Below are 26,999 nucleotides of genomic sequence, written 5' to 3' on the forward strand. Positions count from 1 at the left end.
AAATAACTGAATTAGAAACACATATTATAAAATAATTTAATGTTAAACTGTTATACAAATAACTATTATTGTTGAAAGAACATATTACAGTTAAAAACTAAATAATTTCAGTACTAATTGACACTGTCAGAATATTGTAATAATATAAAACCAGCATAAATAATATTGCAGCAAATTATGAACAGGTTACAATGATTTGAACTAAGATAACTGAACAAGTGTTAATGTTAGAAAAAAAGCTTGTCTATGTGCCTTTGTCATTAGTGCACATACACACTTGGAAGCCAGTCAGACTATTGCGCAGGGAAATCTGTAACCTTGAAAGAAGTAAGCCTCTGGGGAACTAAACACAGAGGCTAGGTATTGCAAATTAGCAAAAAGAAAAGGGTAACCCTTTTTAGACAGAACGATATTTGAAACTAAATACCTATGTGATTTTATTTGATTGTGTTGTTACTAAGCATAGAGGTTTAAATAAAAAGTATTCTGATCTAATAATAGAGTGACAAAACTCTCTGAAGAGAATTAATATGTTTTAAGTATTTTGATCTAATAAGAAACATAATATTTAAACTAACAAGTGTTTTTGCTTGTTTAAGGCTCTACTGTAATACAAATAGACAGTAAAAGCAGGAGCGAGCATTTAATGTAATCAATTTAAGAATTAGTTCAGTTTCTCCAACTAAACAAAGTCTATAAATTACAATATCAATTAAACCAAAGAATATACATGTTTAGCTTACATAAAGGTTTTACTGCAGTAAGAAACAAAGGCATTTATTTACAGGGAAACTGTAAAGTGAAATATTTAGATGTTTGTCACAGACACACAGTATAATTCTGGAAAGGCATTAGACCTTCAAAAAATAAAGCTTGGTCTTTGGCACTTCAAAGCAGGATTCGGTGTTGGCTCTTGAAAGCGGGATTTGCCAACCTTGAATGATAACCAAGTGTGGCAAAGTGGCTGCTGATTAGAAACAGGTGCAGAGGTGATGCAGTGCAGAAATAATCACACAAAAGGAAACTGTAATCCGTTTGGAAAAGGGGTCTTTTATTTTAACTCCCGGTCTGGCGACCAAACAATAAACCTCCGGCAATACACACCAATGTGTAGAGCACGGAAGAAACAATAATAAATGGATTGTAGTCCAAATAATAAACACACGTTATCCACCCCACAATAATACAAAACACGGTCACCAGTCCGGGTGCGTGCAGTAATGCTCGTGGTGGGTGATAACAATTTAAACAGTGACTGTGGTGTAGTGTTGTTCTGGGCAGTACTGGCCCAAGGCGACAGCTCCGGAGGCGTGTTAGCCGTCTAATGAATTTACAAAAACAAAAGACAATTACTAACCGCGACAAAACAAATAAAACACTTAGTCTTTCACAGTTTTTAGGAGCTTTCTCCCGGTCCTTCCAGTTCCTTGTCTCCTTAACCAAGTGAAGGAGTAGATTGCGATTTTCCTTCCCCTTTATGCTATCACGCATGACCCCTTGGTAAACGAGTGCAGCTGTCTCTACTACCTGTAGCTGCTACGTCGTTTCCCTTCCGGGTCAATATGTTCCTGCAACAGAGTCTCGCCTTCTTCCAGACTGACCGACTTCCCGGCCCAGGGAAAAGAACTGTCAGGCCAATCTCTTTTGCACTGAACCCGCGAATGCGAGTGATGCGACCTCGCAAAGTTGGCGGTCATCTTCTCTTTCCGGGAACCTTTCCATTCGAAGATGACCGCCACATCAATACTTTTAGAAAAGTATACCAAAGCCGTCGCGAGTGAGAATGAGTGGACAGCACATGAGGGTCACCTCGCTACCACCATCTAGTGTTGGTGGATCAGCGTGCAACCTCAAGGACCCTGGTGTTAAAGGCATGGAGGGATCTATGACATTAAGTCGGTAGAACCTGGTAAATGTATGCGGAGTAGCCCAGCTAGCCGCAGTTCAAATATCAGTCAACGAGGCACCTCTAAAGCCACACCTCTGGTTGAGTGCGCGGCCACCATCCCAGGTGGGGGTAGGCCAGCATTAGTATATGCAGTCGAAATCATATCCACAATCACACAGTCAGCTCTTGCTGTGGTGCAGGCCACACCATTTTCTGCAGCAGCAGCTCAAGCTCTGACACGGGTAACTCTGGTTCCTGTGTGGGCAACCCCAGCTCTTGCCTCCATCGCTGGTTGTTCTCTCGGTGTACCCGGTTGGCCTCTTTTTGTGCAGCAGTCGACTGCACCAATGCTTCGATCAGATCTCCTTCCATTTTTGTGCTGCAGGTTTTCTGTAGGATGCTTTTATACTGCTGCCACCAAATGTGAAAGATTTCACTTGTTTTAGGTTCATTTGCACACTTTCTAAGCAGACACAGACACAAACCAGTACTTTTTAATCACTTTCGTGAATTTTTATTATTTACAGAACTTTAAAACAAAACACAAAACAAAACCTAACTCCACTTTGGTGTGCTAAACTAAAATTTTCACTGTTTTAGCTTTTACACTGGACAGCTAAGCTGTCAAACAAGGTTCACACAGTACCATGCTCATTTGTCGACAACACAGGTCTCTTCACACTGCCACCCTCTTGCCTTCCCATAGACGGCCCCATACAAACCTTTGTGTCTTTCTTATATGCCTGCCTGCTAATCACAGGCCGGTGTCCCTCATTAAAATTAGAGCCAGTTGAACCTCCTCCTGGCTCACTCCCATGGCATTCTGGGGTATGTAGTCCTAAAGCCCCTCCTGGACTACATTCCTCCCCCTAGTCTGCCCATACAATTGTGCTAGTTTTGAAACAAAGTAATTTGTTCAACATTTGATTGTTTTGCATTCCCATCCTGGTAAGTTTTTAGATTTGTTCTTTGAAATTAGTTCAGAAATATAAACTAGGCACAATAATACATTTGTAAAACCTTTTGTTGAGTTGCTGTGCCTCAACTATTTGATCTACTGCAGTCAGAAAAGATACAGCTAGCAAAAAGGGATTGCCGTGATCATTTGCAAGCCAGTTTGACTCGGGACCAAAGTGATGTGTATCTGGTGAAGGTATCTTCCCAACAATGACTGAAATCTAAGCTAACCCTGTAGAACCCTAATTTGAACAGTCTAACCGGCTGTTTGAGTCGTACGCAAACATTTGCTGTCAGGGGTGCAAATCGTTTTGAAAATTGGTACTAAACTGTTTTGAAAGAGCCTACTGTTGCTAAATCATCAAATACCACCCTAATCAATCCCCCCTCACAATTTCTCACACTACACGAACCTTCTCTCCAGTGTATATGCATGCGTGTGGGTGGGTCATTTGAGCAGTTCAGACCCAATGACAAACTATCACCATCTATGGTTGCTAAGGAATAAAACGATGGAACATGTCTACTGGTGCCAGAATGTATTGTTGCTGGTGCTATATGAGGTACCCTGGTGCAAGAATCTAGCGCCATAGTGCCAAATTTGCACCCCTGGCTATGGTGATAGGTGAAGTTCAAAACACACTTGCAAAGTCAGTTAGTTAAGATAACTAAATAAGCCCAATCCACCTTTTAATAGCCATGGGCTACTGGGAATCTTGAGGAAATAAAAGTATATCTTAGAACCCAGAGATAACCATGTTACCATGTCTCACACAAACACTTGCCAGAGATGTAACCGTTGAAATATTCAAACAACACTCTTTTCTTTGTAATGCACATATAGAAAGTACTGATTCAAAGTAGCAAGGATCTTGTGAACTCTGCTTCACCTAACTTTTCAGATGAAGGAGGGGGTCAGAAATGAGTAGATGAGATCATGGGCCAGTGTTAATTTGTTGGCATATGACTCCAATTAAGTCTGAAGAGTTGGTTGGATTTTTTAGAGATTACTATTCGCCAAAAAAATAAGAGCTGTCTATATAGATTGATGATTGGATTTAATTGGGGCTTCTCATTGCTTTCAATGGGGCAAAAATCCTATAAAAACCCTAGGCAAGTCATACTGAAACCACCACTACCACTCCTCAGCCTGGGAGGGTGACGTGGTCCTTCATCTGCAGACGTTCATATAGAGCTTATTGCTGTTTGATCAGAACTTAGAATTATCTGCCTTTTGAAGACCGTTCTTTTCATTTTGTTCAAACCACATTTCCTTGTTACTGGAAGGTAAGGGAGTATTTGATTATTATATCTCACATGTATTGAATGCATTGCTATAAGGTATGGAAACTATGTTTTAGTATTAAGAGGGTGATGTATTGAATGTGCTAAAATATAGCAGTGGGTGCTGTCAGCGTTCTGCTCAGCCAGCCTGAGGGCTGCACATAATACATATAACTGTATTATTGTATTGAAGTATTAATGCTATGCTTGTAATACCTCTAGACTAGTTGTTATTACCTGCTGGGATTTTGGTGATATGCGCAATCCACCAATCCAATATTAAAAGCATTTTAATAAACCGAAGGAGCACTGAAGTCGCTCTGATTCGTAAAACTTCAAAACAAATGAGTCTGTGAGATTTTCTTGATTAAACAAAGGTTGTATGGACACGCTGCTCGTCCAGTGCTCGAACAAAAACCACTAAGAGTTTTAAACATCTCTGTCCTCCTCAATGTCTCCCCTGAGTTTAAGAGTGTGTGCAGAGCAAATAATAAAATAAAAAGAGTACGTGAAAAGTGAAAACGTGACAGTCCCATTCTGATCACAGGCCTTTTTAAAGTGAAAACGTGACAGTCCCATTCTGATCACAGGCCTTTTTAAAGTGAAAACGTGACAGTCCCATTCTGATCACAGGCCTTTTTAAAGTGAAAACGTGACAGTCCCATTCTGATCACAGGCCTTTTTAAAGTGAAAACGTGACAGTCCCATTCTGATCACAGGCCTTTTTAAAGTGAAAACGTGACAGTCCCATTCTGATCACAGGCCTTTTTAAAGTGAAAACGTGACAGTCCCATTCTGATCACAGGCCTTTTTAAAGTGAAAACGTGACAGTCCCATTCTGATCACAGGCCTTTTTAAAGTGAAAACGTGACAGTCCCATTCTGATCACAGGCCTTTTTAAACCACAAAACAAGGCGTCCCAATATCATTTATTATTTTTATTTATTTATTTCTTAGCTGACGCCCTTATCCAGGGCGACTTACAATTGTTACAAGATATCACATTATTTTTACATACAATTACCCATTTTACAGTTGGGTTTTTACTGGAGCAATGTAGGTAAAGTACCTTGCTCAAGGATACAGCAGCAGTGTCCCCACCGGGGATTGAACCCACAACCCTCCGGTCAGGAGTCCAGAGCCCTAACCACTACTCCACACTCCACATATCAGAAACATTGACGACTTGCATCCACAGTTTACTGTTCATAAGCACGCATCCCGAATGTAGCAACGTCATTCTTTTCCTTGTGCGGTGGTAGACCGCTTTCAGTTTCAACAGGCAACTCGAAATGCATCATAGGATCTGTAGTCCCCAAACGGCATTAAAATACAGTACAGAGCGGCGCTAATGTGGATGCGTGTAATACATTTCCCAATATCCTTTACACTCAGCGGTTCGAACTAGTTTCGTTTTCTCCAAATTTGTTTTCAATGGGAGGGCTCAAAAAGAATCTGGTGTAATAGGGAATTCGTGTTATCTGCGTGATGTTTTATTGTAAGAAGTCATTTACAATAAGCGAATGCTACATTTTGCCGGCACCTTGTAGAAAATCTGTACTATTAATAAAATTGTCTAATCTGAGTTCGTTTTAGCGGGAATTTACTTTAGATTTTATTTTTTGTTTCAATAACTATATAATACAGCAAGATGACCACTCAGCCAAAAATAGTTTGCACGAGTCCTCTTAATGCGCGTTCTGAGAAACGCGTCAAAAAAATCGCCATAGAGGGAAATATAGGTAAGTAAAGAAAATGAAATCGGTACAATAATAATGTCAATATGTGTGTCTGTTATGTTTTTTTTTTCCTCTCGTGTTTTTTTTTTTCATTACGTTTTTATTATGCAGAAAACTAAAGATAGGGAAAGTCCCAGGGGAGCAGAGCTGCCTAGGCTGTGTATGTCCCTGTGTATATCCGTGTTCTGTGTATGTCGCCCCCAATTAAAAAAAATGGATATTGCAGAGTGATTATAAATAAAGAATAGATTGTCAGTTACCAGAATAGGGTTTTCCGTGTGCAGGTTTACAGTCTACTTCAATTATCTGTTTTTTTTCTTTCATGTTTCCAAAGTACAAAACAAAAACTACAAATGCAAAAGAGAAAAAGGGACTGATTACCTACTTTAATAAAACTCTCAAAGGTGTTATTTTTGTAATAATGTATCAACAGAAATAACAGATTTATTGATACAGCTGTATGTATTATAGCTGTTAAAAAAAAAAAAAAAAAAGCTGTGAAATGTTTTTTTGGTTTTGAACAGTGTGATTATGTAGATGTTAAGAGTCGTGTATCTCACCCCGCACCCGGCAATGGACGCTCTGCCCTGATGGACGACGGAGCAGCTCAGACACTGCTTAGGAGCGCGACCACAAAATCCATCTGGGACACTGACAGTCAGTGACAGCGAGCGCCAAATTCAACCTGAAACCCAGACTTTCATCACAAGCTGCGCGAAATAATGTCTCTTATACAACGAGACCCCCTTCACACGACGTATTAACGTATTATAAATAACACACATAAGGGTTACACATGCACACATATCTGTACGGTGAAAATAACCTTTATTTTCTTAAAATATAACATTCATTCCCCCTTCTCACCGTCTAAAAATGGTTTGGTCCAGGATCGACCGTAACTGACCTACAGTAGCCGTATCTGTGCTGTGTTTTCAGACTAGTTAAACGTGATGAAACTATTTATTAAAAACAAATGTACATCCTGTTAAACTTGCACAACTAGCATGTAAGTGTCGTGAAGCGTCGTTAGTAACTGAAGAGTTGAAACAGTTGCTCTGATTTGGTGTAGGAAAGGTATTACTAGGCATCGCTGTCGCAGCAGGGGGGACTTGTTTGTCGCGTAATAATGCTTGAGACTGAGTTCGCTCGTGTCCAGAAACTGAAATAAATGTGCCTGTCTTCAACTCCAGCACCACTTAAAACTTGGAAACAAGTGGCACGAACACAGCGGTTGGCGTATATTGTAGAGAGAATCTTGTACGGAGATTTTTTTCATTAACTGGCAATAAAACGTTCACCGAGGGGATGGTTAAAGCTTGGAAACGTACAGTTTAAAGCTTTTTTTACAGGACAGTTTTTGAAGTCTGGCTGTGAGTACATTCGTATATCAGTGATATTTGGACTGTCTAAGACCACCTTGGTGATTTTTGGTTTGTAATGCTGATGTTTGAGTGACATATTCTCGGCCAGTGACATCGGTAGGTAAGATGTCCCAATTACATATCCAAATTAAAATAAAGGTTTTTCCATTTTGCTTTGCTTTTATTTAGAACGGTTTATTTTTAAAATACATCATTCTATGCACGGGATGACATTTATCCACAAGATAAGAGGTATAGGAATGTTTGAAAATGCTGCTGTGTGATTGGCTGATTTCTCATATATGACTTATTATTATTATCATATATGATCTATTAATGTGTATTATAAACCTGCTTGGAAAAATGCTGCATAGTCATACATTAAATATAGGTTAGGATTTCTTGCAAACAGAAGGCTCTTTATTTAGATGGTTTTTGTTTGTGTGAACAATATATGACAGCTCAGTTTCATTGCGTATATAAATAAGGTGTGTTGATACTACATTGGAACAAAGTGGCATATGACGTCATTGCAAATTTTTAACAGCACATGTTCTAAAAATAGATTTTTCACAATTTAAACATAATATTTAATAACACAAAAAATAATAATGTTGTCACATTTAAATAATAATTGTTCTCTACAGTTATACAACAAATTTCACAAAAATTGTTAAATCCATGATCAGTGAAAAACGGCTAGTAGTAGGCCTATCAGTGTTCAGTATTTGGTGGCAGTGGGTGCAGGAAACATTTTCAGTGGTTTTATCAATGTTAAGAATGTTCTAAGTATATTTACATTAGTTACGATATTCTATGCAAGTGTACTAAGTATTGTTACTGTTGTAATCAATGCTAGCAACCGTATCATTGCACCGTAGTTTCAATAACAAGGGACGATAAACAATTAGAATGAATCACTAATGCCTCGTTTCCACGAATTTTATTTCCATTCTGTGTCTCAAATGGCATAGTAATGAAAGCATGCCAGGCTGTCCCCACGAAAAGTGTAATTCCGTTTAATGACGCAATACCTAGAATGGTAGCCATGGTAATAACTGTAAACGCAGAAGTGTTAAGATGGAGTTTTTAAATGTAATGTTTATTTTAGCGATGGTGTTCAACTTTATTATACATAAAATAATTACAGAAGAAATAAAAATACAACGTAAAGCCCGCTACAGAAGATTTACATCATCACTCAGAAGGCGAATGATAGCAAATCGAAAGGTAGCCTACGTTTTGTTTTTTTACTTTTCATCTTTAGCTAGATACTTTCAGGTGGATTTTCAAAAGGGTGCAATCCAGTCCTACTTAAATCCTGCATCAACTCATCAATAACATCATAACTGCTTACCTTACGCCCCTGTCCACTCCTTTGGTTTAGATCCTTATATTTACGATAGTCAACTTTAATTTTTTTTAATTTTGTCATGACACTGGACACCGTTTCTTTCAGTTCCTGCACTTCTTAATATCTGGGATATTTGGTTATATGGCTTCATGTTCCTGTCTGCGGTGTTCAGCTGTTTTTGGATATTATATTCACCACATGTTTTTATCAGCATTTTAATTTCGTAATCCTCCCACAGAGCTTGTTTAACCGACATTTTTTTTTTTAACTCTTCGTTCTTGTGCCGTTGCAAAGTCTCGCGCACAACAGTCAGCACCGTGCCGTGCCAGTATCAGATATGAAAGGATGCTGGCACGGCACGGTGCTGACACGGCAGGGCACGGTATGGATTTGTACAAACATCGTGAAAACAACTCTACACGCTTTCACAACAGTGACAGCACCATGCCAGCATGGTGTTGCAGTGTCGTGGAAACTAGGTATAACACGATAAGATAATATCATTTTTTAAAGGTTCATATTCCACATAATGAATGATAGCCTAGCTCCATTAACGTGTCAATCTAGACTTGCACATACTCTACTCCTTTTAATATCAATATTCAATATCTACTCAATATTTAATATCAATATTCAATACTGAAAATATGGGAGGAAATCTAATGGTGTAAACTTTAATTAACATTAAAATCCCAGGACTCCCCATCAAACGTGTCTGGAGCCTGTTGTGGGGCTAACTTCTGTTCCATTTAGAACTCCTCTTGAAGTATGTAGATAGTCCGTCCAAGTTGCTTTAGAATTTGTATGGGCGTAGGGAGCTGAGGCTGCAGCTTCTCATCTGCTCGAGGACGTTTTATTCTGACCCACTGGGACGCTGCTAGATAGAAGTCTTTTGCCTTCCGCCTCTGGTCTACAGCCCTCTGTAAAGACCACACGGATGACAATGACTACGTTTGAAACCCACGGAGAGGCATCATTTGGTTCAGTTATATCTTCCTTCAACAACCGGTCCATTTTGCCAGTAACTTTATCTTTTACTGCTAGCAAAAGGCGGCGCAGGGGTTGCATCATGCGGGAGCCACAGTTGGTGCATGGGTCAATTTTCTACAAAAACCAAGAACAGTGAACACTGGGAAACTGAACTTTCCAGTCTGACGATCCATTGTTGATTAAGGCCCTGGCGTCTTAAACTCTAAACTGGGTAGCTTGAGTCTAAGACCAAGAAATCTGTACCGTGCTTTGATACATGAATGTAAAAGCTGAGAGTTTGGAGTCTTAAGTATTGGACAGGAAAGGTGACAGTGCCTTTAACCACCGGGATCGCGTTAACACAATCATGAAGTGGGCTTCTAGGACCGTGTAACAGGGGAGATCTGTGCTGACTCTTCTGGTGCATTCATAGTGCTGCAGGAAGAGGGCAGCAGCCTTGTGATATCCACTGGTCAGTCATGGCAGTGACACAGAGAGGTGGGAGAGAGGGTGTGTGGGCTTTCCCTCTCTCTGAGTGGCTGAGAGGTGGGCATTGGTGGGCTTGCTGGCCCTATAAATAACGTTCTGTTGTTCCCTCAGGTCGGCCCCTATAGGACGACATAACAAGCCAGCGGGAGCTCTGCTCCAGGACCGAGCCCGGCTGGTAAAAGAAAAAGAAAACGAAAAGAAACCCAAAGAGAAGAAACTAAAAAAAATATATATTGATAGTGGGGAAACTTTGGGCAGACCCCATAAAGTGCATAAAAAAAAAGGCTGAGGGAGCCGGAGTGTAGGACGGGGACCCGGGTAGTGCGGGTAGCGACGTTCGGGGTAACGCTGCCGAGTGCAGCACCTTTTCTTTGTAGTTTTGATTACTGTGTTTTATTTTCTCTTTTTGATTTCGCCTTTTGTTATTATTATTATTTGAGAGCACCTGCGAGTGCGTCAGCGGGACTGTTTACCTGTGGGTATTTCCGTGGTCCTGTCTACCATCGCTGGTATTCAGGCCACGGACAACAGCGCCCTCTGCGGGCTAAAACACAAACTTGAAAATAAAACAAAAACAAACCAGAAGTAACAAATAAAACTGGGCACCTGAGCAGTGTTTCAAGTACACCCTCCTATCTCCCGTGTCAGTGAATACCCACACCCTTCCACAGACCCCTATCGTGTAAACACGATAAAAAAAACAAAAACAAACACTTTGTTTTGATGACTTTCAGGGCCACTCTACTTTGCAGTACAGGCTTGAAACGCATATCTTTGCATAGGGGAGGAACTGACGTTCACTTCCTGATATTTTTTTATTGTGTGACCTCACTGAGAGGGGTATTTAGTTTCTAAAGGGTGGAGACAGTTTACAGCAGCCTGCAGAGACAAAAACAGAAACAAAACATCACAGGAACTTGTTTAGCACAAATAAAAAAGGGGAAACACTGTAAATCTGATATATTTGACTTTGTGACAGGATAGCCAGGTGTCTAAATCAACAATAAACACTGCTCACAGGGTAAATAAAAAGGCTTAACAACAAGTCACGAACACCATGAACAAAATACACAGGAACAAAATAACCGACTCAAGGGCCAAAGTAAAGGTTCAAACAAGAAACCAAACTGTGTAGGCTGGGCATTAGCCTACAAAGTTTTAAATATAATACCAACAAACACTCACAGTGTAAACTCACCCAACTCCTTCTTTCTAAACAAAGGATTTTCCCTTCCTTAAATACCATTTGGCTGGAGCCTAATTAACCATTAATCATTCAATTAAGGCGCCAGCCACATTCTAACATGTGTTTGGCAGGGATAGGAAATTACCCCCATCCCTGCCAACCCCCACCAACACACAAACCACACAATGCATTTTAAACAACAGTACATTTTAATTTATAATACAATATTTGCAAGAAGGCCCACATTATACCGCCCCCCCCCCTTATATCGCCACCCTTGCATACCGCCAGCTATTCTCTGAACAAATGTCACCAATATAAAAACAGTGCTATTTGTACCCATTATATCGCCGCCGCGCTGTCCGCCACCCGCCAACTTCCCGAGCCAAGCAAACGTAAATATAAGCATTGTAGTTTCCCTCATTGTAGCGCCAACAAAATAATCATGGCCAATTAAAACAACAAAGTTATGCAGTTAACCTTTGACTCACTTTCCTAATGCGTTGTTAATTGAACGTTCATACCAATGTCATCAGCACTCCCGCTCCCAGAGCAAAACAGAAAGTACAAAAAGTTGACCCTACATTTAACACCAGAGCAATGTTCTCAAAGAGAAGCAGTACGTTTGTCAGTAATTGTATTGTATCAATCACAAAACAGGGAAATAGTTAGCACTGTATAAAATGATTTTAAGTCGCTTTTCAAAGTAAGCACAAACAGGGTTGTTAGTAGGATTTCTAAATAGCAAGTAGACAATAACACTTTTTTAGTGATTGGAAAGCATTTTAACAGGTCATCTTTGTGAATTTGTTTTGCCCCCCAACCTTTTGGACCCAAATCCTACCTATGCACAGAATGAAAAGACAATTTGGGAATCTCTTCGGAAACACACATATCCACTTTCTATTTGACAAAGTTGTTATAAATAATCCAAAACAGTCTGCACTGTAAATGTTTATCACATTACCATTTTCCCATCTCACCATAATTGTGTGATTTGTAAAATGTTTACAACATCAAAAATATTAACCTCAAGAGAAAGCTGTAATAACTAACAATGATACACTCTTTATTAAAGCCAACATAAAAATAATCCAAAGGGACTTGGCATAACTTTCTGCTGCTTTGCACTTTTTGCAGTCTCTCGTGTTTTCTTCCTTAGATTTTCTTTTGCAAGTAAGAAATGCATCTGTGTTTGACTAGAGAAACAATACACAGGATAATCTGGATGGACCCTGTCAAACACCAAAATTAATTCAAACACCCGCTATTGCTCTTAGTAAAATGCAGCCGTGCCTAATATAGTGCTGGAACAAATATCTGAATATTCAAACGTATGTATTCGGATACAAAAATCAGATGTTCGTATTCGCTAGAAATGACAAAAATATCTTGCACGTATTTACCACCTCACCAGAAGTTGTGTGACAGTTTAAAAAATAACAAATTAAAAAGAGCTCTGTGTGATATGTTTGAGATCTAATATTTAATTGAACCCATTATTTAATTTAACACATTGTTTACAGATTAAAACATATATTTTAAGGTCATGTATTCTTTGCAACTTGAAATTGCAAATTTAGAATTTTTGATGACACTCTTGGTTAAATCCCCTTTCTTGTTTGTTTAAATGGCAGCTTCTGGCAAGTCCACGTTTGTGCGATTGCTGGAGACACTTAATGAGGAATGGGAAGTTGTTCCTGAACCGATAGCAAAGTGGTGCAACGTTCAAACTGATCGTGATGAATTTGAGGTATGGATTTATTTACTTTTAATATCAAGTTCTTTAAAAAAAAAATACGCACAATTAATCCTGTTGATATTTTGAAGTTCAAACAGCCCTTTGATTCCTAATGTTGTATGCAGTGCTCATCTGTTCCATCATTGCAAAATGCCCTAACAACCAGGTACATGCCAGCCATTTATCCCTGGTATTCACAAAACATTACAGTACAATATATTTAAAGTTACAGGAAGTGTTCTGTAATCTCTGAATAAATCAGGACTGGGTGCTGTATGTCATATAAAACAAATTGACAGTATTTTGATTTCCAGCCCTGTGATTGTACCATCTTTTTTTGTCCTGAACGAGTTAAAATAATGCCCTACCATTACAGCATAGCGGAATACAGGGCCCTTTGACCTCTACTGGTCTTTTTACAGTTTTTGTGAAAGGAAAATAAAGCCAGCAATTGTACAAAACATTGTGAGAAGGTTAATTTAAAGCGATTCAATGAACAGCATTTTCCATACACTCAACAGCACCCTTTTATGTTATAATAAATCACTTCTAAAATATTGTAGGAATAAAGTTATACATATTTAAACATGCTGGTGTGCACTGACTTTGAAAGCTCCAGTCACATGGACTGGCTGTGCAGAGTGAGGTTGAAAAAAGGGCACTAGCAGACTGAACACTTATAAAATTACTGTATATAGAACTGAATGTAACATTTTATCCCACAAATACTATTTAATATCTTAAGTATGCCCAGTAAACACTTGATTCTCATTTCAATGGAAACCACTGAACGCCAGGATTAGAGAATTTAGCGAATTACACAAGAAAATAAGCAGCTAATAAAATGTTTTTTCAATGTTGTTATGTTTCAGTCTTTAGTCTTTATATTGTATCACGGATCAGCTATACAATCAGATGAACATGAAATGCTACTTGGTTTGTAAATCCTTGAGCTGCACTTTAGGCTTTAGATTATTCTATGAGGATATAGTGACTGCTTCAGTTACTTATGGAATGTAGGCTGCCATCTGTTGGATAAATTTGTGACAGCAGCTGTTGGTGGAGATCGGATTAAATGAAGCAATAGCCCAGCAGATGCATACCTTTAAACAGCTGCGCTTTGAACCAGTCATTTTACAAGCACCTGGGTGGCTGAGCAGGAGTAGTCGCTTGAGCACAACTTGCCCAGTTAGATTTTTCTAGATAAGTGTAGCGCTCCCTGCAGGTTCCCAGCCAAGAACGGCAACTTGCCACAAGTAACGTCGAGCAGGACTTGACTCACTGTGCACTGCAATGGCAGTGCTTTTACTAGGTGAGCCCTCTGGACAACCCTATTATGAAGGGTTATATTTTGTTCATAATCTACATGTGCTTCAAAACCTAGTAGTCAAGCTTTCAATGATAGTGGGTTCAGCGTGGCCTTCGGCTTGTATTTCATGTGGCCAAGGCTGCATTCTCTGGGCAGCTCTGTACAGTATATTACAATCATGGAAAGAATGAAACATGAGACAACCATTCAGACAACTGTTAAATTACAAGTCTAAGAAATCACCTTGTGATGGATCTGTCAGAATGCAAGTGCACCTTACCCTGTGTACAGGTGTGTGCAGTCAGCAGTGCATGTGTTTGCAATCGATTAGTCATAACCCCATTATAAAAAGTACTATTTGACAATAATTCAGAAGGACTAAAGGTTTATAAAGTTATCAGTGCATTTGTGCTGCATTTATGGTCCGCTGATGCATTAATAATGGTCATTTGGTCTTTTTTCAGAGGGTTCCTGGAGTAGTGCACAACAGGTTCAAATGTGTTAAATGCATACATATTCCATTGAGTGATATTTTGTTCATTATCTGAATAATTGAAACAATAATTAATTGATAGATTAGTTGACATAACTATTAATTCCTTCTAACAGCTCTAATGTTTCAACTGGCAGGCCCAAGAACAAATGAACATTTTAAACCACTAGGTGGCAGCAGATTCATTTAATAGAAATGCTGGTTCTGTAACTAGAAACTGATCTTTCACTTTTCATTTTAAATAGGCTCCTGTAGATGAACTCGACGTTTCTTTTTTTGTATTTGTATAGCATCCATCTGATACCTGAATGATCTTTTTAAATTAAATGGATTAATTAAATAAAACCATGAGCAACCACAGACCTTTATTTTCCAGGAAGGGTTAAGTACTGTAGTTATTATTATTATTATTTATTTACTAAAAGATGCCCTTATCCAGGGCGACTTACAATTGTTACAAGATATCACATTATACAGATATCCCTTTTTTCTACATACAATTTCCCATTTATACAGTTAGTTTTTACTGGAGTAATCTAGTGTAAAGTACCTTGCTCAAGGGTACAGCAGCAGTGTCCCCCCACCTAGGATTGAACCTAAGACTCTTGAGTCAATAGTCCAGAGCCCTAACCACTACTCCACACTGCTGCCGAATTTTTGCCTCCATAACCAACCAATGTATCTCATTGAAACTGATAAGCAGCCAGATGTGAAGCTGGGAATATGTGAGAAGTTCTTATTCACCCAAAAGCCATTTGCTCATTGCATATCAAGGTGACCCTTTCAATATGTGCATTGATTGCGATTTGGAGACCCAGATCTGTCGCTGTTGGCAAATCTAAGTGAACTGAACCAGTTACAGAAATGTAAGGTTCCAAATATTATATTTTAAACATGATTAAAAAATGCATGTGCTGTATAACATGAACAGTTATTTAAAGGACATGCTAGAAGCTTATAAAATACAGAAGCAACACGGAACATACAAGCTGTATTATATGTGTCCAGCTATCAAAGTAAAGCAATATTGTGCCGTCTAATAATTATGTTTTGTTAAAAGGACACCATAGGATCCAAATAATTGTTTTAATGATTTTTTGGTATCTTAGGCTAAGGCAAACCCATTGTTATGTGTAACTTCATTATCAGGCACTTCTACCCAGAGTACATCTAAAATAATAGATTTTTGTGATAATATAGATCATTTTGTGTATCGTGATTATTTGTGCTGAACAAATATTACTATAATTGTGGTTGTGACAGTCATTTTAATATAGTAAAGGATGACTTATTAATAGAATAGAAAATACATTCAGCATTATTCTAATGTTAGGACCATTCATTATTTTGTTTTATTAACTATTTATGACATCATATACTTGGACTTTCAAAAAGCCTTTGGCAACGTGCCATGTGAAAGGCTAATCCTTGAGCTGCAATCCGTGGGAATAATAAGAAAACTTGTCAGATTTGTAGATGACACAGAACTAAGGGGAGTGGCCAACACGCTAACAGCCACCCATGAAATCAAAAAAAGATTTAGACCGCATACAGAACTGGGCAGAAACGTGATGAATGAAAATCAATGTCTTAAATGTAAAGTCTTAAATGTATATATAAGATCCAAATACAAAATGGGGGGTATTGAACTAGAACAGGCTCACCAAGAAAAATACTTTTGTCTTGCAATAGACTCATTGTGGTCAGCTACCACGCAATACGGGAAGCAATGGAAAAGGCAAACAGAATGCTTGGGTCCAGAACCAACGGTGTAGAACAAATCCAAGGAGGTTATGATGAGGCTGTGTAATGCACTGGTGAGACCACACCGACTTCTGTCCAACTCTGGTACCACAGTACCATACATAGGGACATTGTGGCCCTGGAGAGTCCAACAAAGAGCAACCACACTAATCTTGGGGCTTAAAGGACTGAGCTACGAAGATAGGCTGGTTTCCAACATAGATGGCCACTGCAAAATGCCATTTAAAAGGTGTCACTTGATCATGGCATTTCAGTGCAACTGGCAATGATAAATTACAGGTTTAATACTGTAGGCTGAGGAAGTTTTAAGATTATAATTAAACATACCCATTTCAGGGTGAATAGTACTACGGTGTCTCTGCAGGAGTCGTCGTAGGAATACCGGCTGATAAGTAGGTTCGTTTAGGGGATAATGATCCCAAGTAGTGTGGAGTAGTGTGGGCAGCAGTGTGGAGTAGTGGTTAGGGCTCTGGACTCTTGACCAGAGGGTCGTGGGTTCAATCCCAGGTGGGGGACACTGCTGCTGTACCCTTCAGCAAGGTACTTTACCTAGATTGCTCCAGTAAAAACCAAACTGTATAAATGGGTAACTGTATGTAAACATAATGTGATATGTTGTAACAATTGTAAGTCGCCCTGGATAAGGGTGTCTGCTAAGAAATAAATAATAATAAAGTAATGTATAGCGAGGGTTACGCAGTGGAGCAGGTTCCTGGGGCGGGACACCTTGTTCAGTAAGGCTAGCGCTCGCCCTGTGTGGCACCTTTTGTTTATAGTTTTTGTATTATGTTTTATTTTGCCTTTTGTACAGTGTACTGTATGTGTCCTCACTGGTAGCATCACATGACCCGTTTATTTAGTTTATTTTGTGTTTATTTTGTGTTAATAAATCCTGCACGCCTGAGCAGCGTTTCAGCTCCACCTCCCATGTCTCTCTGTCATGCATATCAGCGGATACCCACACACGTGACACGAGTACCCTGTCACAATTACTTACCATTTTTTTGTATTTTTATCTTTTGTTTTGTTTTTTTGTAAGGAACTGACAACATCGGAAAAGAGTGGCGGAAATCTTCTCCAGATGATGTATGAGAAACCAGAGCGATGGGCCTTTACATTCCAGGCCTACGCCTGTATGAGCATATTGCGCGCTCAACTCAAGTCACTAAATGGAAAACTGCAAGAGGCTGAAAACCCAGTCCAGTTTTTTGAGAGATCAGTTTACAGTAATAGGTACGGAAATATAGGTTAACAGAACTCAATCAAAAGAATACTGGTTCTACCCCTGTCATAGCCCCCCCCCCCACCTCAAGTAATGAGATTTATTTATTACATTAGTAATAATGTAACAGCCCACCCCCTTAGTCTTGTACCAAGAATAGGTTCTGTATTGTCTTCTGTGACTGTATTAACAAAAGAATCTGAGAGAAACAGTAATGCAGAAATTGAGTACATGAACGAGGCCCTTCATGTATTTCTTTTATCTGGATGCAGTAGTTTTCCAGCAATTACATCTACACTGTTTCACAACGTCCCCCACAATTTGTAATACTATGTTAGTAAGGGTTACTTCATTCGTTTTTATGGATTTTTTCATTATATATTAACATTTACCGCAACCCTCACTGGAAAAAAAACTACACAATATTACTGTAAATAATTAACAGTTCCAAAGTATCATTTCCATTCAAATGGTCATACCTGCCCAATGATAATGTCTGCCATTTCACTGTACAGTATCTTGAAGTATTATTCTATGCAAAGTACAATTTGATAAGTGTATTATCTTGAGTGAGAACTGAACAGCTCCCAGTTGTCTTGGGTGTAGACCCGGAGATCTGTTTTTAAGTTTGGCCCATAAAGAAACGTTAAACAATTGCTGTTTGAGGATACCACTCTTATTTTTGCAGCCCTTTAAATACACTTTTTAAAAATGATTACATAATCACAAATCCTGCTTATATTTAAAAAAAAAAAAAAAACTGGATAAAAGCCATTAGTCTAAGTACTTGGTAAGTCATATAATATATAGTTTCTAATTTTGTATTTAACAGTTTACAGTCTATAAGAAAATATGTTCATATATGCAAATGAAATGTATTAAACAAACTGTTCAAATCTTATATAAACTTTTAATTTAAATTATTTATAATGAATTGGCAACCCATTCAAAAACCAGTATACTTCAATTCATCCCAAACCAGTTTGAAGTTTCTGATGTGCTGCGTTTGTAATAGGAGTTAATTGGCTCTTATTCTGACAAGGTACTATAAATAATACTCGGTGTAACTTGTGTCTTTATGTCCACTTTGATAACTCAAGAGTATATTTTTGCTCTGATGGATTACACAGGGCACATGTCATATCAAGGGCAAAGACAAAACTGCATACATTTAATATTGTTTTACTTTAATTTTTGCAGATACATATTTGCCTCCAATTTATATGAATCAGACTCCATGAATGAAACTGAATGGGCTGTATACGAGGACTGGCACGGATGGCTACACAGTCAGTTTGGCAATAACATTAAACTAGATGGGATTATTTATCTCAGAGCATCTCCTGAGGTAAGCTTAAAACTATGTATTAATACAATAGCTTTGTAAAAGTACCATTAATGTGGGGTGTGTAATGATAGGGTTTTGCTCAAGGCCAGTCGTGGGAACAACAGACGCAGGAGACGGGAGACTTCAATTTAAATGCTTTTTTTGCACACTTTTATTTAGAAATTAAACAAAAATAAATCAAACATTTGAACAAAATAAATCAGCACCCAAGTTTCGCTATCGCTGAGCAGGACAGAGAGCACAACCTGCTGCTCTCAGGGCTTCATCAAGACTAACTCAAACCAAGAAGCTGTGTCTCTGTGTATGTGTGTATATATATATATATATATATATATATATATATATATATATATATATATTAGAGGGGGAAGTACACAGTATTTGACACTGCAGGTTTTCACCCCTGCCAAAACCACACATTTTGCTAATTAATAAATCATTCACAAATATACACACGGATGCAGTGCCTCTTGTAATTTGGAAAATGTTTAGTTTTTTTATGACAGAAAAATGTACAGGTTTGGTTTGTAAGCCGTGTTAAATACTCCATGTCCTAGTATATGGTGCTGTTAAAGTGCTGGAAATAGAACACTTTCTATATTACTCAATTCAGTTCCAAAGTGTTTTATTAATGATTTTACTAACAAGCTGTACTGTCAATTATTAACTTTATCAGCAGCTAAACTTATTTCTCAGCCACTTAATTACAGTTTGTTGCTCTTTCAAGAGTACAAAGGATGTTTCACAAGGTGTAATAACATCACATTTACGAAAGCAAACACATTTACAGAGGGAACATTTCCACATTCCCCTGGGCATAGCTTTGATGGATCAATTTTACCCATAAAACACTGTCAAAGTCAAAGATGCTGTGGGGAAATTCACCTTGCCTTTTACTCCAAAGTGTCATTTGCAACTCCCCCCTCCCATGAAAATTAAACATATAAATAAATAACATATATGTGTCTTCTATGAGTGTGTGTTTTATCTTGTGTGGTAGAAAGTGCAGTCTCCCTGCCTGTCTGAATGCCTGTTCATCTCACACACCAATGAAGTGTTCTGTTCAGAGATACAGAATGGAACAAGTGAAACACAGATTTACAAAACATAGTTTGGTATGAATGTAATTGTAATATGTGTATTTGGTAATAGAAATGCATGGAGAGACTTTACACACGAGGCAGAGAGGAAGAACAAGACATTCCCCTGGAGTACCTGGAAAAGCTCCATTTCAAACATGAGAGTTGGCTTCAACATAAAACAATGCGGTAAGACTGAAGTAGATGCAGTAAAGATATACACCTGCTGATTCCCCTTTTTCATAAACATGGGTAATGCTTTAATCTTAAACAATATGTTGAGAAAATACATCAAAAAGTATTAAGAACTGTATAAAACTGTGTATTCACCATTATGGTATATTTTTAGAGACAGATTCATAACCTGCCACACAGTATTCTTTTATCCACAGCCATGTAAAATGAAAAGGAAATAAAACACCTTCTGATCATGTGGGCACAAGACTATATAATCGGTCTGTAGTAGACCTGTTCTAAACGATATATTGTGTAATCTCAGCATGATTTTTAGTAATCAGGTAATAGAGATCTGATAATAAAATCTTTCTATTTAGAGACAAGCAGATTGTGATGATCAGCAGAAATAAACCAAGCCTTTTAAGTGTGGTTCCTTGAATAATAAAATAAAAATGTCACAGTGCTTTCTGCTACGAAAGCATAACTTTCCTAATTTAGCTTATTTAGGAGACATCTCAGCTTTTAAAGTCAAGGGTGTACTGTCTTTTGGTACTTTATTTGGTACTAAATGTTGCCAGTATAGAGACCTGAATGTTTAGAATGCTCTTTGTTCATTGTGATGTCATCCTCTGTCCTCCCTTCATTTCACATCAGTCCCTGCTGGGCAAGGCTATTCTGCAGCCACGTGTTCCTTTGTGATCAGGGCCTGCAAAAAGCCACTCATCTTCCAGCTATACTGTTCGCATCAAAGCATCAGTAATATCGGTTCCCACTTTTCCCCTTAGGTCAACCAGCAACGTGTATTTAAGACCAAATATGTTAACTCACAGACCAATGTGACCAGAACGGCATATACATTACAAACGGAAAAGAGGACACACAAAAATAGATACCCTTGTTTCTGTTTTACAGCATGGAATATGAGTACTTGAATGACATTCCAATACTGACTTTGGATGCAAATGAAGACTTTAAAGGAGACAAGATCAAATGTGCTGATATGATTGAAAAGGTATTTTTTAATGGATTGTGTTAAACTTTTTTCATATTGATCATATAGCTTGAGACACTATCAGGCTTGTTTGTAACAGCTCCTGTTTCTTTATCTAACCATGTGTCTTATAGCAACATTTTCTACCTCTAAATGTATCTTCTATTTCGCTACTGATGCAGTGTAATGCACATATTTTCCCTGCTGTCGGGGCTGCAGTTAGTTTGATCCATCAAGCCTATCCTGTTTTTCCTTGCATAGCTCAGTAATGAAGCCCCCTGGCAATGCCCTTGTGCAGATCTCAGTGCAGTGCATTCTGCCAGGGGTATGCCTTGTGTGAGAAGTGATTGTGGATATTCAGATCGCTAGCACCACTGGGGAGTGCTCGGGACAAATGATTGACTATTATTTTCTGTTTTAATCCAGAATACAGAGGCATGTTATCTTGGGATGGGTGGCTAACAGGAAGTGATATTGTTGATTTAGAAGGGGACTGTGTTTATGCATTTCAGGGTCAATATAGATCTATTATTATTATTATTATTATTATTATTATTATTATTATTATTATTATTATTATTTTCTCCTTGCAGGTGAATGAGTTCCTGAGCACTTTATAACTGGCAAAGATGAACAGAGGTACACCTCGAATGGATTGGATTTACCAAGTGAAGGAATTAGTATATGCAAGCTATAAATGTTTACATATCAGAAATAATATAAAAAATGTTTTAATGACAATGTAACTTTCAGTCAACTTAAGAACTAGTGCCTTTTATTATTATTCGGAAATTTGTAATAACTAGAAAAGCCATTTTATTTTTTTCCTGTTTATATATTTTAATATATATATATTTAAAAATGTGAAGGGTAATTTCAATTATGTTTTGTTTTTAGAGCATTCCTCTTGCATGTTGTTTTGTACACATAATAAATATATTTTTCATTAAACATTTTTTAAATTATCCATTGCTTTATATGGGGAAAATGGCATCCTCATATGGGGTCATCATGCATTTGCGTCTTCCACATGTACTCCATATATAGACTAGAAGAGTTTTTTTTTTGTTTTGTATCCGTCCCCATTTGAGATCTCCATGCATGAAAGGGTTAAAGTGGGTTTACAAGAAGATTCCACATTGTGCTGAAGAGCCGCACTTCAAGTGCAGTCTGCCTAATCTGGCAACTGAAAAAAGCCAGGGGAAGAAAAAATAACCATCAAAAGTACAGACAGAGCTTTACACAAATATACTTAAGTTAGATAAAACATTAATTGACAAAATATTCTGTGTTGCCCAAAAAACATACTAGCATTCCATCAGAGAGCGCTTTACACTATTCATAAATTGTTTGCTACACATTTTTGACTGCTTATAAGCTTCATTAATTCCCATCCTTATGGTAGGCTGTGAACAGAGCTACAAGCCAACACTTTATGTTAGATACTGTATAAAAACTGTACAGTTGTTTATAAAACAACTACATTATAAAGCACCATCATTTTAGGAGTCACCGACAAATGTCAATAATTTTAAACATACAATTAGTATGACATGAATAAAAAGCTGAACGAAACCACACAGGGTTATTGGGGTATACAGTTTCTATGCATCATTTCCTTCTAGTATGATATCACAATGGCCTGAATTCATAGGATATCTCAACAGTAAAAAGCCTTATGATTGTTGTATAAATGTATAGAACCAAAGAGATAGAGTTTTCTCCAGTGGAGCATTTGCCCATTTTTTTTCTAAAGATGTAAGCCCTTAGTGAATTTAGCCCAAAGTCAACATAATGAGTTATGGGTTATATGTTTGTGACCACAAGGTTTCCCAACCCTCATGAGAGTAGAGCCGAGTTTTAGCTGTAAATGTCCTCCCCAAACTTCCCTACAGCAATAACCATCCTTTGAGTGTTGACAAGAGCAAATACAAGTATTATTTACATTTGCACAAATATAAACAAATGAATAAGATGCCAGAAGCACAGTAATACCCTTAGAAAGTATATTTTTTTGATAGCAGGGTTTCATTTTAAGCTTCTTGTAGTGTCCTGCTCCTGGGCTGTTTGATAGGTTGTCTTCCAGTTCAATTGCCTGCCAACTAAAATCATGTTTCATATACATATTGTGAGATTGCTAGCAATGTTTTCGTGCAATATTTGGAGTTTTAAAATGCAAATAAACTATTAAATAGGATTTGAATAGTTTGGAGGTAGATCATGCCCAAATCTAATCTCTCCTGTTGGATAAAGGCGTCTGACAAATAAATACAAAATAAGTCATTTGAACTCTGTACATAATTGATTTAAAGAACCACTGCTCTGCTTTTCATCCAAAGTTCAATGTATCAGTCTCAATGCCTCTATTTGAGTCATATGGCAGCAGTGTGGAGTAGTGGACTCTTAACCAGAGGGTCGTGGGTTCAAGTGGGGGACACTGCTGTTGTACCCTAGAGCAAGGTACTTTACCTAGACAGCTCCACTAAAAACCCAACTGTATAAATGGGTAATTGTATGTAAAAAAATAAATAATGTGATATCTTGTAATGATTGTAAGTCACCCTGGCTAAGGGTGTCTGCTAAGAAATTAATAATATTTGCTACAGGTCCCTTGTGTTTTTCTAATAACAACACACTAATTGGAGCCTTGTCATCATAGATCATAGAGGAATACAATATAGCACACTAAGTCAGTTTATTATAGGATGCTTCCACTATACAAACACTGTCCACAAATATTCTAAACACCTTTCAAACAGGTTTTTTGTCCCATTGCAGTTTGGATCATATTTTCCACAGATAAACATATTAATAAATGTATGTACAAACCTGGTTGAAAATAATTAAGGAAATCAATTACACAGTTTTGTAGATGAATGCTGATACCAGAATGCATGGTTTCTGTTTCATATATAGTGCATGCTACTGAATTCTTCATTAGTTTTTTAGCCTTGCCTTAACATAAAGGCAACCAATGATTGGAAATAGGCAATTCCCAGTACATGGTGCTGTTCCCAGACTACTGTGACCTTATCCTGCCAAAGGCTTCTTTAATCTTTGCTGCTATTGTCATACTCATTTTACACCAGTCATCCTAGATGGGACTGTGGTCAGGACTGCTCTGTAGCTACAGTTTCAGACAAAAGTATTGGCACCCTACATTTAATATAAGGTAATTCAAGAAACCATGTTAAATACAAGCATTTAGTGAACAGTAGCCACTACTTCATATGACAAATTATTATTTTTTATTTTTTAAAAAATAATAAAATAAAAAAGGCACTTTTTTCAAATATATTTCAAATATTTGTTCATGACCCTACTGGCACCTTTACATTTAAAGTCTGTAAAAATGTAATAGAAATAATTAAACAAATATTAATTGATTGAAAACCATTACACAGTAACTAAGCTGCATTATAAAGTCCAATAGCCAGAAAAAAAAGATAATTATTTCCAACATCTGTTGATGAAAAACACATCAGATGATGGTCATGACAAAGGAGTTGGATTCTTGTTTGAGAAAAGCACTCGTAGAAAACTACAACAAAGGAAAGGGCTACAGAACGGTATCAAAGAAATATGGAATACAAAAATCCACAATCAGCAGTAATCAAGATGTACCACAGAACAAGTTCAACTGAAAGACTTGAAAGAAATAGACAGATACCGCAGGAAGGAAAAACCAACCGAGCAGCTAAAAATAAAAATCCAAAATTAACAGCCAAGGACTTAAAGAAAGGTTTAGAAGCATCAGGCATAATAACACATGCAAGAACTGTACAAAGGCACCTGAACACAGAAGAGCTGTATACACACTGACCTCACTGCAAGCTACTTTTAATCTAACATTTGATAAATATGAACAGAAATCTGCAGCATTCTTCAACAAAAGTATCCGGTCCAATGGGACTAAAATATAACATTTCCCAAAGAATGGACCACAGTATGTTTGGAGAAAAGAAGGGAACGCCTTCAGTGAAGAAAAACTTGTACTTCTGGTTAAACGTGGAGGTGGTTCGATCATGATATGAGAATGTTATAGGAGTTCAGGGACTGGAGACATTCATGTGATTGAAGATCAAATGAATGCAGCCATATATCAAAACATTCTACAAAGCATAATGACACCATCGGCACATAGGCTGATTGGCAGACAGTTTATCTCTCAACACAACAACCCAAAGCATACGGTTAACAACTCTGGAATTCTTCAATGCTTTGAACTGATGAAAAAAGCTGTAGCCATCCATTGTGTATTCAAGCTGTCGGAAGGAAATTTGCAAAACTGAATTGACCCAGATTTCACCAACAAGATGTAACATACTGGTTAAGTACTATCATGAATGTCTGAAAGCTGTAATAAAAGCAAAAGGAGGCCACACAAAATACTAAAGCAGGAGTACCAATACTTTTGTCATGAATGAAACGTTTAAATCAAATAAGTTTGTTTGTTTTTTTGATAACGATTATTTGTTAAATTACTAGAAATTGTGTGAAATAAGGTTTCACCAGGAGAGGTCGCAGTAAACACACTCCATACATATTAATAACAATACCCTTTCTTGTTTTAAAATACATAATACTAAAACTACATGTGGTAGCCTGTTTGGAATGATTAATTCAGATGTACAGTATATACTACTTTGATACTTCCGTGCGAGTCAAGTCTGTCATGGCACTGTTTACTGTTTGGGAAGCAAGCAAGTTGTCCTACCCTGATTTGGGATTATTATTATTATTATTATTATTATTATTATTATTATTATTATTAATAATAATAATTTTCGCATTAAATGTTGCTATTATAAGTAACTGGTTACTAAAATGTAAATAGCAAAAAACCCATTATAACCATAGAGCTACCCTTAACCAAATCAAATATAATTGTACTTAGATACACCAGGTAATTACCGATTTATTTGTGGTGGTGTAAATAAGGGAGGACATGTTTTAATTTACATAGCTGTGGTGTAAATCTTTTTTTGGTTTTGTTTTGCCACTGCACCCTTCCATTCATAATTATCGGAACGACCAAATTTCAGAGTGTGGAGTCCTGAGCCGTAGTAACTCTTTGACCTCTTGTCTCTTCCTCCCACTTGTGGTCAATGACGTTGAAGGAGGGTTGGTGCTTCAAATATGGAAAAAAGACTCACGCTAACAGTAGCACAACCGCACAGACACTCCACTTCAGACACTATACATTCAGACAGACTGAAGGAAAACAAACAAATAAATACAAACTGAAATATCGTTAGGGCTTGCAAAGTGTCCTGGAAAATAACTCAAACTTGAAAGTACGCTACCGCCACAACAAGCTGTTGTGTGCATGGTAAACCTGTACCTTGCAGTTAAGCTGCGTCTTATCAGGGATCTTCACACTGGATCAATACCTAAAGAAATAAAGGTAAGTACGCTTATCAGAGAAGACGCACGTCGTCGCCACTCTTTTTGAGCAGATACTCTGGACTGAGGCTTGAGATTCCTTTGGAGTTCTTCAAGAGGAAGAGGCGCCTGGGATAAAGACACCAAGGCAAAATGAGCACCGATAAAAGCAAGTAAGTGATAAGACAAATCAATCGAAGTATAGTCTATCGTTGGATTTTGTACATGCTGAAGGAAGTTATTGTGATACTGTTATAATA

At 37.7% G+C, this 26,999-nt stretch overlaps 2 protein-coding genes across 9 annotated transcripts in view; both read left to right on the forward strand.

Annotated features, from left to right (window-relative positions):
• The first annotated feature begins 5,557 nt into the window (after positions 1-5,557).
• LOC117403605 (deoxycytidine kinase 1-like) lies at positions 5,558-22,287 on the forward strand. The gene is made up of 7 exons (XM_034925126.2): positions 5,558-5,871; positions 12,868-12,983; positions 17,577-17,770; positions 18,960-19,107; positions 20,260-20,375; positions 21,276-21,375; positions 21,948-22,287. The coding sequence occupies exons 1-7, from the start codon at positions 5,781-5,783 to the stop codon at positions 21,972-21,974; spliced, it is 792 nt and encodes a 263-aa protein (XP_034781017.2). The 5' UTR covers positions 5,558-5,780; the 3' UTR covers positions 21,975-22,287.
• Positions 22,288-26,583: 4,296 nt separating this feature from the next.
• The window catches only part of LOC117404047 (electrogenic sodium bicarbonate cotransporter 1-like), a 97,639-nt gene continuing 97,223 nt past the window's right edge, over positions 26,584-26,999 (forward strand). For 5 of the 8 annotated variants that reach the window (XM_059005418.1, XM_059005348.1, XM_059005472.1 and 2 more), the window contains exon 1: positions 26,585-26,912. In XM_059005418.1, the coding sequence (XP_058861401.1) occupies positions 26,893-26,912 (20 nt within the window). In that variant the 5' untranslated portion in view covers positions 26,585-26,892. Of the gene's footprint in view, positions 26,913-26,999 lie in introns of all 8 variants that reach the window. The other 3 variants (XM_059005219.1, XM_059005290.1, XM_059005600.1) reach the window with 3 other exon arrangements.

The sequence above is a fragment of the Acipenser ruthenus genome, chromosome 1 (assembly GCF_902713425.1).
Source record: "Acipenser ruthenus chromosome 1, fAciRut3.2 maternal haplotype, whole genome shotgun sequence".
NCBI classification, from domain to species: Eukaryota; Metazoa; Chordata; class Actinopteri; order Acipenseriformes; family Acipenseridae; genus Acipenser; species Acipenser ruthenus.